The sequence below is a fragment of the Micrasema longulum genome, unplaced genomic scaffold (assembly GCF_059751315.1).
Source record: "Micrasema longulum isolate JH-2025_06_02 unplaced genomic scaffold, ASM5975131v1 h1tg003108l, whole genome shotgun sequence".
In the NCBI taxonomy this organism is placed as follows: domain Eukaryota; kingdom Metazoa; phylum Arthropoda; class Insecta; order Trichoptera; family Brachycentridae; genus Micrasema; species Micrasema longulum.
In genome coordinates, this window is record NW_028280208.1 from 40,033 (window position 1) to 55,438 (window position 15,406).

Below are 15,406 nucleotides of genomic sequence, written 5' to 3' on the forward strand. Positions count from 1 at the left end.
TGTCACAAATAATTGGCCTTACCGTTTTTTAATGGGTCAAAAATCATTTTCACAAATGTCTGAACACATTTAATGACAATCTCATATTAAATTAAAAGAGCGCGGTTCTTTATCGTTTGCTCATATTTGGGGGAATTCTCTGCTTGTACAAAGGTAAAGAGCCATTTTCATATGGACAATATAATAGATGTGACAATACTGTCATGTCCCAGCTATGTAAACAGCCTCGACCACGCAAGACAGAACGCTGGGCAATACGCCGCATTTCACACGTGAGCGCTACGAAAACGAATACACGACGGCGTTTATTATGAGCGAATATAGGAAAAATATGATAAATTTTATACCAAGATGTTTGTCGGACTCTATAATGGTCAGCGCATTTGCCTACCATAGAGTCGAGACACTGGTTGAGTCCTAGGACGAAACAATATTATATTGTCTACTTGTAAATGGCCTTTAAATGACGTTTTTACTTACCAATCGAACAACTTGCAAATGAACGCAACAAATTAATTTTAAAGTAATTTACGTTGTTGGAACGCTTTATGTGCAAATCGCGTTATAGGATGATTGCTTGCAATATTTTCCTCGAATTATATGGAAACCGCGATATAAGAATATAAAAAAAATATGTCTAGACAGAAAGCATTATAGGGTTGACTGAATTATTTTTCAGTACTAAAATTAATTGTGATAAATTTTCTACTGTACATTATAATCATCGTATTCAACTATGGCCGTATTGAACATAATAAATGGTAACACGTATTAAAAATGTTAATTGTATTAATGATTTCTTCCAATTTTCGCTTACACTACGGATTACTTACATACGCTAATGAGATCGAGGATAATAATTTAAAGTATATAAGTCTGAGTGTAATTAATACACTGTTTGTAAAAACGTTTTTTATAGTTATTGCATTTCGATCGCTCGCTAACCTACGTTTTTAATGGTAAATTATTCATTGCGTTTTGTGCAACAAGAAAAACTTTGCGAGGAAATTTTATGGTGTCCGAGATGTCAACCAAACTATGCCCGAAGGACTGAATTTTCTAATATGTATAAGTCAGCTATCCCCGATCATAAAACTTATTTATTTACTTAACGAATTTACTGGCAATGTCCAATATAAACAAATTATACAACAAAAAACAATAATAATACAGTAACAAATAATAAAATCAATGCAACAAAGAAAAGCAAATACAAGTTAAAACATTTGACTGACATTATGGAATCCAGTTTAATTCTACAAATATACAGTCAATTTATTGGGAATATTTCTTCAGTCTATTTGTAAAAAAAACTCAATTTACATTCAAAATAATTAAAATCTTGATTTTCATTTACAAATCTAATCATTCATGGTAGAGGCACATGGAAAACATAATTATTAGTCTCATGATGACCGAGGAAAAAAAATCATTTTTTCTGAGTCTACGTGAAGGAACATTAAGAGATATTTGTTGGAGAATAGTCGAGACATCAAATAAACTATTAAGTATTTTTAACATGCAAATGAAATTGCATTATATCGACGTTGTGAGAGACTGGATATATTCAGCAAAAGTTCCAAGACGGTATAGTTATAGTGATCTCTTGTGATTCCTAGTTTGTACGCAATTTTTCTTATAAATTTATGCTGAACAGATTCGATGCAATTCATATGAATAACATAATATGAAGGAGACCATATTACGGAGGCGTATTCAAGGAAGAGACCAACCAATGAGTAGTTAAGTGTTTTTAGAGTTAGTATGTTTTCAAAATCGGATGTAGCTCTATTAATAAATCCAAAGAATTTAAGAGATTTGTTAATAATAAAGTCAATGTGTTCATGAACATTTAGTTTGTTATCTAAAATCACCCCAAGATCTCTTATTGAAGTTACAACGGAAAGTATTTGGTCATTAAGTTTATAATTAAAAGCAATATTTTTTTTAGATCTACGGTATTTGTTTGTATTTAATTCAAGGTTATTTATTTTGCACCAGACATGAAAAGAATCAATATCATCTTGTAGAACAAAACTTGAACATTAAAAAAAACATTATACTTCTTTAATAATAATAATAGTAATGTTTGGATAATTTATATAGCGCCTTTTTGTGAAAATCACCTCAAGGGCGCTGTACAATAAATAAATATACCAGCATGTTTTGCAGCTACAGAGCGCATGGTCGGTTGGGATTCTAGTTCCCCGTCTCCGATTATGATATTTAATAATTATGATAAATAGGAGCTAGATAACAGCACGTCTTGCAGCTACATAGCGCATGGACAATAAGAAATCTAGCCCCTATTTACATTTTTATTTTTAAATATTTTATTTTACAATGAAGTTTAGAGTTTGAGTGATATTTTAAAAAAAGAAATAAAAAGCAAATTTATGAAATTAGAAGTTAGATAACAACAAGTCTTGCAGATACTGAGCTCATGGACGGTTGAAATTCTAGACCCCATTTACTAAATTTAGGTATTTTATAGTTGATAACATTTACATAAAATGATAAAAATAATATGATAGTTAGCATCACAAAATGTCTTGCAGCCACAAAACGCATCGACGAATGGACTTTCAACACCATAAGAATGATTATAAAAAGTTAACAATAAAAAATAATAAAAAAACACAATAATAATACACTGAGCAAAGAAGTAGTAAGTATGGCAATTAAGTGAACATGTAACAGCACAATGAGTAAAATATAAAAAAAACTAAACAAAGATAGCATTTCTTTGTATGTCATGAGTAAGAAATCAGATATTGAAAATAGTTTAATTAAGCAAATATTTATTTATTTATTTTATTTGTAAAACTGTTGTTTTTTTAAAAAAATATGTACAAGTATAATGAAGACAAGATAAAAATAATCTTTTTTATAATCATGAGTCAATAAAATAAAGGTTTTTTGTTATAGGCAATCCATACGAAGGTAATAAATAATTTATTAAAATATTATGACTAAGGAAAAATTAAGGTTTGTTAAAGATAAATGATGTCAGAATATTAGTTAACGTTGCATAGTTTTAACAAGTTGTTGAGTTGGCAACCTTGCACCCTTCACTTTTTCGACATAGGGCCAGTGGGAGAATTCTCCCAGGAACTATTCAATATTAACGGTCCGGTTTGTTTGGAATATCCATTCTGTAAAGGGGTGACCTCCGTCAGAACACGCGTGCGGATAGGAAGGGTTAACTACCCTCGACCCTCCTGTTCTTCTGTCCCTCTATCATCCATTCACTCTGACAGTCTTATGTTCAATCCTCTCATTAATATAGCGCGTAGACAAATACACCGATAGGGGAGGGTTTATTCACGTTTGATTTTAAATTAATGAGGTTATAATATCTATTATAAAATTTTATTGCAGGTTTTTTTTCGTCCTACTCATGTGCATCGTTCATTTTTTATTTATTCTTAGTTAAAATTAATTGCAGAGGCTTTCCATATATGAAAATTAATTTCATACATCTACGGATATCAAATGTCTATTAATTTCAAAATTTTCCTTCTTTTAAAAAACATGCAATATCCTGGATTCAAACTAAGATATGAACTCTTTTTTTCTATGATTTATTTTGTTACCCTTTAATAATAAGGAATATTTTTGTGTTTTTCTTTAAAATATTTTTTGTTTCCTTTTTTTTACTATAAAAAAAATACCATATTATCTTTTACAGAAGAGTTTATTTTTTCTTTCTTATGTTACACAAAAATATTATAACTGTCCATTATTTATTATAAGAGCAAAAATTCTTTAACATTTTCTTGTATACCCACGAACAGGCCATGCCTTTGTGGGATTTTTTGTTTACTATTTTTCTATTAATATATATTTCATTGCTATGTAATTATGCTTTATTTTTTGAATACTCTGTTTTATTATTATGTTTATGTAAAAAAAAAATATGACAAAGATTAACTAATCAAATAAGACATAAAATGTATTTTAGATGAAATAATATTAAAGTCTAGGCGTTTACAGGACTTATGGCCTATCATTAGCTGGCGTAAGTGCTTACTTTATACACGAGTAATATCTAAGAATAGTTTATTGTAAGACATTTTATTTAAAACGCTATCTTTATATGTAATTCTCATGTACGTATAATGTCACTGAACTTTTCCTAAACGGCTGAACCGATTTACGTGTGGTTTTCAATGAAATGTAGATCTTTGCGCTGTGCGTATTCGTAAATATTAAAACTTTCAATCGATTTTGTGGAAAAAAGTTAGAAGCACAAATCGCTTTTTCATCGACCTACCAGGGTTGCATTCGACGAGAATGCATATACAAAGAAAATGGAAGGATGTGGTTTAGCGTTTAAAAAAAGTTTGTTTTTGAATGTTTACAAACATCATTCGTTTTTCATAGCTCTCAATCAGATTCTTTCCTTACATTCCTCATAATTTCATCCCATTTTTTTCATTTCTTTTTTCTGGGTTTTTGGGAGTACTAAAATAATATTAACTGACATTCAATACATTTTTGAAAATCTTATTCATAAATTAAGTGCTCCTTTCTTGGTGAGACGAGCCAAATTTGACATTTGCAAAAATAACACAATGTTTAAAAATTATTTATTTTATATTTTGGAATTCAACCAGAAATAAGTACCTAGGTACCTACTTATTGATGAAAAGTCTTTATCCAAGGCAAGCCAACGTTCGGGCAGGACAACGTCTGTCGGGTCCGCTAGCTTATAATACAATTAAGATGATAAATGTATTATATAAATATGAATTTTAACGAGTATAACAGAAACTTAACTCAAAATAAATCGGGTTGGGTTCTTGTGATAAACGCAAATATTTCAGGTTCTCATAAATAACCGTGTTGGAAAATAGGAATTAAGTTGTGGTAAATTAAGGGGGGAACATCGGACCATTTCCAAAGCCCACTATGCTTCCATATTTTAGAAAGTACAAACGTCTTTTTTTTTATTATTATAAATAGGTTTTTGTTTTAGTAATTTCTTAAATATATTGTTTAATCTTTTAAATACCCAAATAGGAAATGACAATTTTAGCCGTGTGTGAGCTGCGAGCCACTACACGCAATCATTCTAAACAAGTTCCATTCCATCCCAATTAATCAATTGGAGTTCCGTGACACTTTCTAATTTTAAGAACCCCTTTCTTCCTGGGTGCGACCTTTGGGATACTTCTGTCCCCCCTTCATTCGGCCCGAATTACCCCGCCCAACAGTCCTGCAAATGACAGTTTCTAATTCCAACTTGGCACGAAAGTGTATTGGTAATTGCTGTGTTTCACATAAGACCGCGCTTGAAAACTCTGCACCTTTTTGGAGAAAATCACCTCAGGTTTAAAGGGAAAACTTTATAACAAAAGCCTCATAAAAGCCAGAGCACTGCGCTGTGGTCCTTTCGACGCGGGCGCATTGTTTTAATTGTTGTACAAGTGTGTAGTCATTCTCTAATCCGCATTGTAAGAATGCTTTTTCAATGTCCACGTGTAATGGCGGCCCTATGGATATACTTTCACCCCACCTACCTACAGGGTGGCTACTAGTTCCGATCATTTTAATTGTGGGGCGGACTATCGGGGGTATGCAGTTACCCTCGGGAATTGTTTTAGTCGACAGAGATTAATAAAGTAACTTTAATCAGTATCATGTTCAAGATGTATACAAAACAGTTGAGCATCAGTTTAAAACTCCCAATTGCTTTTATTATATTGAGATGTTTCATAAACTGGAATGTAAGGTTTCAAGTTTTTTGTAAATAAATTTTAATTTAATTATATTAAGTAATCTGATTGCTAATCAACCGATATATTTTTTAAATTGTATCGATAATTAAAATAAATACTTGAAATATGAAATCGTATAGTGGTTTAAAAAATGTATTCTGGGCAATGAGACAAGTATATTGTTTAATTTAATTTGAGTTACCGAAATAACCAAATGATTGATTTTCCTTATTTAGATTGCTTTTTTATGAACACACACCCTAGAGGAACAATGATGCTGGAATGTTCATATATACTAGTGTAAATCAAACATAATATATTATGAATTGTGTTTTCAACTGTGGGTAATACTGTTTTGCAATTTTCTGCCTGTATATTGTTTTTAAAGTGCATTCTAAAAAGGAAAAAAAATAATAATGTATTGACGTGTCCTTGGTACGGGTCCCCGCAGTAAACGCATATTATATATTTTTTTATGAAAATAAAATATTTAACTTAATTTCAATTAAATGCGAAGCATAATAGAAGATTTCCAAAAAAAATAAATACATACAATAAAGATACATAAGATTATAATTAAGAAAAGTCCAATCTCCGGAGTTATTCGAATTCGATTTTTTCTTGGTTTCCTGTCTTATAACATTTTATTATAAGGTACTCCAACAGACGTCACTTGGGGAGAGTGCCGCGCAGCACCTACGACCCCCATGTGGGAATTTTCACACACTTAAGTGAGTGATACCGAGCTAGTTTCGACGGTAGATAAATCTGAGGAATGAGGGATCAATACCTTGTGTAGTCTTCCTGGTAATCAGCGAGTATAAAATCTTGGGAATTTCAAAATTTACAAAAAAAGTTTAAAGATCTCCGAAATCTTACAATAACGGAAATTACTTACAAACAGACATTAATGATGTTGTTTTTTTAATTTTGTTATTCTAAGTCTTTCTTTCATTAACAATATTTTGAGTCTTTTAAATTTTTGTAGACAAGGACTGGATTCAACTCCCTGGGGAGCTGTTAACATTAACATATTACAACAGAGATGAAGAACATTTAACAGATGGTAATATATAAGTCTAGGCATCTACAGGGCTTATGACATGTCATTGTCTGGTTTAAGTGGCCACTTAACATTGTGTAACATTCACCATTCTGCCTATGTTTGAACATCCACCTTTCCTCAACTCTTCCATCTGTTGACTTTTGTGAAGTGAAAGATCGTAAACCTTTATCATGCGGGTGAGATTCATCCGGCTGAACTCCCCCTTCTCAAAAATGTTTTCCCTCTCTGTTGCATCAAATTTAAATATGAACAACTCCATAAGGAGAAAATCCAGCCAATCTGCACATATTTAAACATCTATATTCCTTCAATTCTTTCATCTGTTGATGTTTGTGAAGTAAAAGAGCTGAATCCTTTATTTATGCGGGTGAGATTCATCTAATTGAATTATTTCACCTACATACTAGGCAACGCCTGAAAATTATTAACTTTTTCAATTTATATACTTCTTCGTGGACCAGATGGAAATCAACAATACTTTTACTTTCTTTTATTTTCATAGTCATCCTTTTTACAGTAACGCAATTTAATATTTTTTAATACATTCAAGAGAAGTATCTTTCTTCGGCAAACCCACAGTATATTAATTTGTATTTGTAAATCTTTAATAACTTATGAGTAATCCTAGAGTTCCATGTCCGCTTTTCTTAAATGTTCTCCAACTCTGTTGTAATAAATTAATATTAATAACTTCTAAGGGTGTTGAATCCAGTCTTTGACTACAAAAACTTGGACAAACTCAAAATATTGTTGATATATTATACAGCAACTGGTCCAAGGGGAAGTATAATAATTGAAAAATATTTTCAGGCGTTGTCTAGTACGGACGAAATGATTCAGTCGGATGAATGTCACACGCATCAATAAAAGTTTCAGATCCTTGACTTTACAAAAGTCTACAGATTGAAGAAATATGGTTGTTCTAACACAAGGAGAATGTTGAATTTTACACAGTGTTCAAAGTAAATGGCTAGACTTCCGTATTCCCTTCTCTTAGATGTTCTCCAACTTTGTTAATATATGTGTACTTAAAAGTGACGTTGCGAATTTTTTTTCAAAAAATCTACTTGAATTTAATTTTTTTTTAACAAATCCAGATAAATTTGTTCGAATTATTAAATAACATCGTGGAATATTTACCACAATTAGATAACTTGAAAATCAGATATTTTAAGTTTACTAAAACACACGTTTGTATATTTATTTCTCCACGAATGCTACAAATATAGATGTCTTGATGCATTAAAATAATGTTATGATGATGTAAAACTTATATTTACATTTAAGTTACTGATTAAAAATACTTGGTACACTTCCATTTATTTTGTCGACCAATTAGCGCTTTCACCCTCAAATGGGCTATCTTTAGACCGGTAAACATTATACGAGGTAAAATCAAATTATATTAGAAATACTAGCAATTAAATAAAACAAGTGTTACAAAAAAAATATGTTTTAGTTTCATTTTATAGTAAAAAATATTTGGGCCAAACATAAATTAATAGTAAAGATCGGGTCAACAAATTTAAAAAAATAAAATTAACATGTAACTGTCCTGGTTTATACATAGGATAAAGCGGGAGAGGCATTAAATATAGACTGAAAGAACATTTGAAATAACGATATATCAAACTTTGTATCTCATTTAAATGAGTTAAAACATAATTTTGACGAATCAAAAGACCAAAAATTTTACATGTAGGACATAAAGGTCCATAGTTAGATAGATTAGAAATAAATAAGATTAAAAAAAAATAGCGATAAAATTTTAATAAATCAGCCGTTAGAATTCAAAAACTTACCCTTATTAGTTAGTCCCCTTAGTTGGACCCTGTACATTGTAATAAAACAATAAATATTTTCATAGAATAGAATCCTCTCTTACAGTACACCGCCAACACATGTTTCAATAATTTATCCCACTCTGTTTCATTAAAAATATTACGTATTGTATCTCTTTCAACTTATTTTTACTTACTTACAACACTTAAGATAATATTTATTTGTATTTCAATATCCATACACTATTTAATGTTTACCAGTCTGAAGATGCCCATTAGATGGTGAAAGGGCTAATTGGTCGTAAAAGTAAGTGGAAGTGTACCAAGTATTTTTCATTAGTAATTTTAGGTAAACATAAGTTATTACATCTTTACAATAGAATTCCATCAAGAATTGTCAATAAATAATTTAAATAAAATATTATTAAGATTTGAATGCACAAATCGTCTTTTTTTAGCATTCACGGAGAAGGATATAAAAATGTGTTTTGGTGGTTAACTCAAAAATACTGATTTCGAAGTTATCTAGATCTAGTAATTTTCTCCGGTATACGAGTACCTACTGTAAAATTCGTAATACTTTATGCATTTAATCTTTCGCAAATACAAAGTAAATATTAACACACAATACGCAGACTAATATGCTTTTTAACATTTAATAAATAAACGTATTAATTTATTTATTTATTGCACCACAACGAGCCAGGAAGCCCAACTACAGTGGTGAATTACAGCACAGAACACCCCCAAGCTTAAGCAAAATCACATTTAATTTTTGTGTTCTCACTGGGAATCAATCACGGAAACGTGCGTGGGTTAAGTATCTTAGCCGTTACACCACGAAGGTCGCCAATACCCTAGATGTGTACATTATACATATTACAAGCCTCGGTCAATCTGAGGGCTTGATAGCTCGTTTTAAATTGTACGTAATAATGTATAAAAATATATATATATTTTTACTTATTATGAAAACGAAATCTTTGTCTCTATTTTTTTAAAATTCTTTTATTTATACAAATACATATGTATTACAAAAAAATATATTGCTAGTAGATAATACTTACTCGTTTTAGATCTTGGCTCCCTCGGCCCATCAACCGTCACCTTGATGGCTTTATTGTAGGTAGTCACTTGAGGGGGAGTTGTTGATACAGTTATCGTCAGGGAGAATGATTTTCCTGGAAGAAAACTCCATATTAGATTTAAAAATAAAACTAGGCTCAAATAATTATCGAGTATAGGGCGTTAGGTTGGAAGTAGCGATAAGTTGGCTTTATAAGAATGTTTTATTAGTTCAAAATAAATTTCTTTGAATAATGCATTTAATCGATTCAATATGTAATATTTTATCTGTATATACGTTTATCTATAAAGCATAATGTATTTCGATATATAGTTCAAATTTTTTTATATTTTTTATTAGATACATATTTAGTAGACCTACATATTAACTTTTGTAATGTAATGTCATGTAAAAGCCCTTTGGGCGTTTGTGATAAATATAAAAATATTCCCCTTTCTAAAAAAATGATTTTGAGCGGCATTTTTGTTATGTAAAAAAATGACAAATATTCACTTGATTTTCTAAAAAAAACATAATATGTAACGATGTTCACGATAAAAAAATGTACAGGTCGTGTATTTAAAAAAATATATACAAAGAAAATGCAATATTCTATTTGATACAGTAAGAATAAATAATTCATTTGCGAGAAAAGTTTAAAAAAACATGTGAGCCTTAAAACCTTTTTTTTAAATTTATTTAAAAAATTACAATATATTTTATGTACGTATGAAATATTTACATAATTTATTTATTTAACATTGTTACTTTTCTAAATAGCAAGATGTTCGGGTTTTAAAGGGAGTTCGTACAAAAAAAAAAAAAAACTTTTTTTAAAAGGCTTAATTTCATGGCAATACGAATAAATTGTATGGATATAATATTAGCAGGCAAATAAACTGCACTGTCACCCAATTAAATAAGAAATGTAATTAAAAAGTATTTTTATTTCGAAATCTGTTTGCCTGCCATGTAAGATATCTCAGGTTCGATACCCGACATGGTTGACGTGAAAAAATAATTTAAAACGGTGTTTTAAGACTAGAATATTTCATAGTCCCTGGACTGGCACCTGAAGCGTAAGACTGATCATCTTTTCTTCGTGTCACAAAGAAAAAATCAAAATACGCTACGATCGGTTTACCAATGCAGTGCTCTACGGGAACGAAGCAGATTGTTTTGAAAATGAGTGCTTATTTTTTTCAGTACCGCGCAAAATAAATAAACGAATTGGGTTCGAGTTACGCGTTATTTGAACTAATGGTAATTTAACAAATTACAACAGGGATGGAGAATATAGAAGTCTGGGTATTTACAGGGCTTATAACCTGTCATTGGCTAGTTTGATTCACTTTACACACTGTGTAACATTCACCATTTTGCCTTTGTTTAAACATCCATATTTCTTAAATTTCTCCATCTGTTGATTTTAGTGAAGTTAAAGAGCTGAAACCTTTATTGTGGCGAAGAGATTCATCTGACTGAATTATTTCACATACTTAACAACTTTTAAACTTCTTCTTGGACCCGTTGGTTTTATTACAATATTAGAGTTTGTCCATATGTTTGTAGACAAAAGACTGGATTTTCAATTTTCGACCAGTTGGTTTTATTGCAATATTTGAGTTTGAGTAAATGCCTAGAATTCCTGTTGTAATTTGTTAATCTTAATAGATCCCGAGGGGGTAAAATCCAGTATTTTGTCTACAAACATTTGGACAAACTCAAACATTGTAATGGTAAATTGATTTAAGGGAAAGGATTGACCAAAAACATGTTAGTTCGTGAATTGTTTGACTATCTCGTTCATAGCACATAATTGTTCAAACCAGTAGGCAATGTGGTGAGGCAACGAGGGCGCGAAGCACGCTAACCGGGGAGTAAAGAGTAAAACCGCTGAGGTTCGATACAACATAACGCCATCTTGGAAGAATATGAGCGCTTCGTGTCTGTCAGCAATAACGAATATTGTATGGCGGGTTAGCAACTAATTGTTTACGTTCACACTGAATATCGTGTTATTTACAACAATGTAAAGCGTTTAGCTGTGAAAAGCATGTTTGTTTTGAGTCATTTTGGCGGTTTCCATTGGGTAACGGCTAAAGTGCTCGACTCACGCTTGGAAGGTTCCGGGTTCTATTTTTCGTAAAAAGGAAAAAGTAATAATTAATTTTGCTTTATTAAGTTTATTCATAACATCGTAAGTAAGTAAGTAACTTTTAACAACATTAAAATTTTACTAACAATGTTTTGAGTTTCTCCAAAATTTTGTAGACAAGGACTGGATTCAACCCCCTAATGAGCTGTTAATATTAACATATTGCTTTTGCCTACCATGCAAGAGGTCTCGGGTTCGATTTCCGACATGATTCACATGACATATTGATTTAAAAAAGTGCTATTACACAAGCATATTTCATAGTCCCTGAAGTGATACCTGAAGCGTAAGCGTAATCTTACCATCATGTAACATATTAAAAAAAAAACTATCAAAATACGTGGTGTATTGTATTGGTGTGGTGTACCAATGCAGTGCCTTTTTTTTTTAAAGTAATATTTGCGTTCTTATGATTTACCCAATATTTCATTTTGACGGCCATTTTCAACGAGTTGTAAATAATTCACTATTAGAAAATGGGAATCAAGTTGGGGTAGAGTGAGATTCAAACCACAGACCTTTGGTCCGTGAGTCCGAGATACTAGCCACAGGACCACAACCCGATTCATTATAAGGTGCAGAAAGATATCAAGGAAAATGATAGTAGGGTTTGTTAACCAAAATTTTATATAATTATGGGAAGGAAACGCATTTACGTATTATGTATCAGTACTTCGCATAATTTTATTATACAAGTAAGGTTCAAAGCCAATATAAGAAAACGGAATATATTCAATAAATAAATGAAACGTCAATAAATTATTATTAATATTTAAAGCATTATCTTTGTGGTTAAACATTTTACTTAATGTTATAAAATATTTGTAAATAACCACTTACTTTTTACGATGTTCCACTGAAATGGTCACCCTACACCTATTAAGCTCACCCCATCCCTCCAACCCTTTAACCTTTTTTCCACTATTTCTCAAACAAAATAGAATATATTCAAAATTTAATCAGTGCATGTGCTTATTAAAATGCATGTGGTGTTGGTTTTATATTTTTGTGCAACAATTATCGTGGTGAAGGAGTATAGTGGGTTTTGCATATTGCTTTAATTAGTGTCCTGATAAAGAGACGGGTACGTCTCGAAACCGGTAGACATAGAAAAGTCGGTAAGTGGTTATATACAAATATTTCATAACATGTAAATCAATGAATTATTTGATTCTAATGCTCAAATATTTTGTTACAAGTAATAATTAAAAAAATTTCAGCTCAGGTAAATTCAGTTCAATAAAAAGAAAATTAAAGGAAATAAAAGCATATTAGTGGTCCTTCAAATAGTTGGCACTACCCTTCTTCTGGTTGCGGCTGGTACGGGGCGCCGCGGGTGGGGGAAGTGAAGGGAGGGGGTACCGCTAACCGGAAAATTGCGGAAAATAACCCGACCTTAACTTAAACTTACATCGTTTTTAAATTGAACATCTATCGGTTTATATGTGTTTTGTATTTTTGAACAATTACTCGAACGGTTTGGTATCCTTTTTGTTAACGCCGATATCTATAAACGGAGACGAACGAAATCTCATCAACACTTTGTATCCTGGAGCCGTGTAAACACGTGATTTTATAACTACGCGTTTTATCCTGGTGCCGTGTTTTCTCGTGATTTACCAGCTGTTCAAAACAGTGCATTTTATTGACATCTAGTGACTTTTATTAGTACTTTTCGCTGCTGGTAAACTACGTGAAAACACGGGACTGAGACACAACGCGTGGTTATTATAATTACGTGTTACACGGCTTCGGGATACAAAGCACAAATAAAGAAGTGAGACGCTGTTGGTACATGTGCGAACATTGCAATGTGGCTCTCCATAAAGGCCAATGTTGGCAAAACTATCATACAAAAATGACTTATTTATTTGTTTCAAATAATTATGAGAAGTTCAAATTGATTTAACCAAGTTTTTCATAACTATGACACGTGAATAAACCCTTCGCAAAGAATGAAATTTCACAAAAATGGGACGGGGACATGGTAAATTCTATGTGTATTAAGCATTTATAGGGCAATGACCTGTTATTAGACGGTTTTAGGGATCACTTTTCACATTGTACAAAAATAATTATGTTTTCTATTTTGTATCATATATCCCGTCAAAACAGAAGTTCTTTAACATAATTTGATATTTTCTCAAAGGCAATAATATCTATTGATTTTTTTTGTAAAGTTAGATTTCTAATTTTTTTGTCCACCGCTAGAATACGCTTGAAGTAATTACTATTTTTTAACGTGGTTTAGACATCTATTGAAGTTATTTACTTCCTAGTTCATTGTTGTGTTAATCATAGTGTGTTTGTATAATTTATTTTATTTCTATTGCAATTTTTTTTTTTATGTTCGTTTTTTGTACCCACACTTTCAATCCAAAACATGTGTTGATGTATTTTAACATGATGTTTAAAAGTCGAATTTGTCTGCTTTGTGGTTAAATAAATGTTTAGAGTTTTTGCCTACCGTGCTCGTGTAAGGTTCAACTTAGGACATAGTTGTCATGAAATATTTATTTTAATGTACGTTTTGACAATTAAAAAAAAATCTTATTACCATCGAATATAATACAATTATGGCATCAATTTATTTAACGCTCAAAACATTTATGTAGCAGATAAAGAAATTGTATTTTTCAATAAACCAAAATTATTACATTTAAATTTATTGCAACAAAGAGGGAAAACCTTTTTGAGAAGGATATATGGAAGTCTAGGCATTTACAGGGCTTATGACCTGTCATTGGCTGGTTTAAGTGGCCACTTTACACACTGTGTAACATTCACAATTCTGCCCATTTACTATCCACATTTCCTCAACTCTTCCATCTGTTGACTTTTGTGAAGTAAAGAAGCTGAAACCTTTATTATGCGGATGAGAATCATCCGGCTGAACCAAATTTCATACTAAACAACGCCTGAAAACAATTTTCCAATTTTTATACTTCTTCTTTTACCAGGTAGTTAATTCAACAATATTTGAGTATGTCCTGATGCTTGCTGACTGGCTGGATTTCCTCCCAAGAGGGTTATTCATATTTAAATTTATTGCAACAGAGAGAGAAAACATTTTTGAGAAGGGAATATGAAAGTCTGGGTATTTACAAAGCTTATAACCTGTCCTTGGCCGGTTTAAGTGGCCAGAAGGAAATCCAGCCAGTCTGCCAGCATTTGGACAAACTCAAACATTTTTTAATGAACTTCCTGGTAAACGAAGAAGTCCGCACCTAATGGTGCATAAAGCACCGCATTAGTATACCAATTGCAGCGAGTCTAGATCATTTTTTGTTTTATGAGTTTTATCAGTCTTACGCTTCAGGTACCAGTTTAGGGACTATGAAATATTCTAGTGTAAAAACACCCTTTTAAATAATGTTTCGTATTAACCATGTTGAGAATCGAAACCGAGATCTCTTGCATGGTAGGCAAACTTGCTGAACATTACACCACGATGCTGACAAACTACCTTTTATGTACTACTTTAACCATTAAAAATAGTACAAAAACAAGCCCACTTATGCTAAAAGAACTAACTTCTGCTATTCGTACTACGCAATGAATGATATAAATGAGGAACTGCAGACCGAAAGGGAAATTGGATTCAAAAAAATA

The 15,406-nt window shown here is 31.4% G+C and overlaps 1 protein-coding gene across 1 annotated transcript in view; it reads right to left on the reverse strand.

The window, feature by feature from the left end:
- RunxA (RUNX family transcription factor Runt related A) overlaps positions 1 to 15,406 on the reverse strand; it is a gene marked incomplete at its 5' end in the record, with an annotated part of 65,513 nt that overhangs the window by 28,574 nt on the left and 21,533 nt on the right. Inside the window, one exon of the mRNA XM_088241854.1 lies at positions 9,638 to 9,751. Coding sequence (XP_088097980.1) covers positions 9,638 to 9,751 — 114 coding nt within the window. The remainder of the gene's footprint in view (positions 1 to 9,637; positions 9,752 to 15,406) is intronic.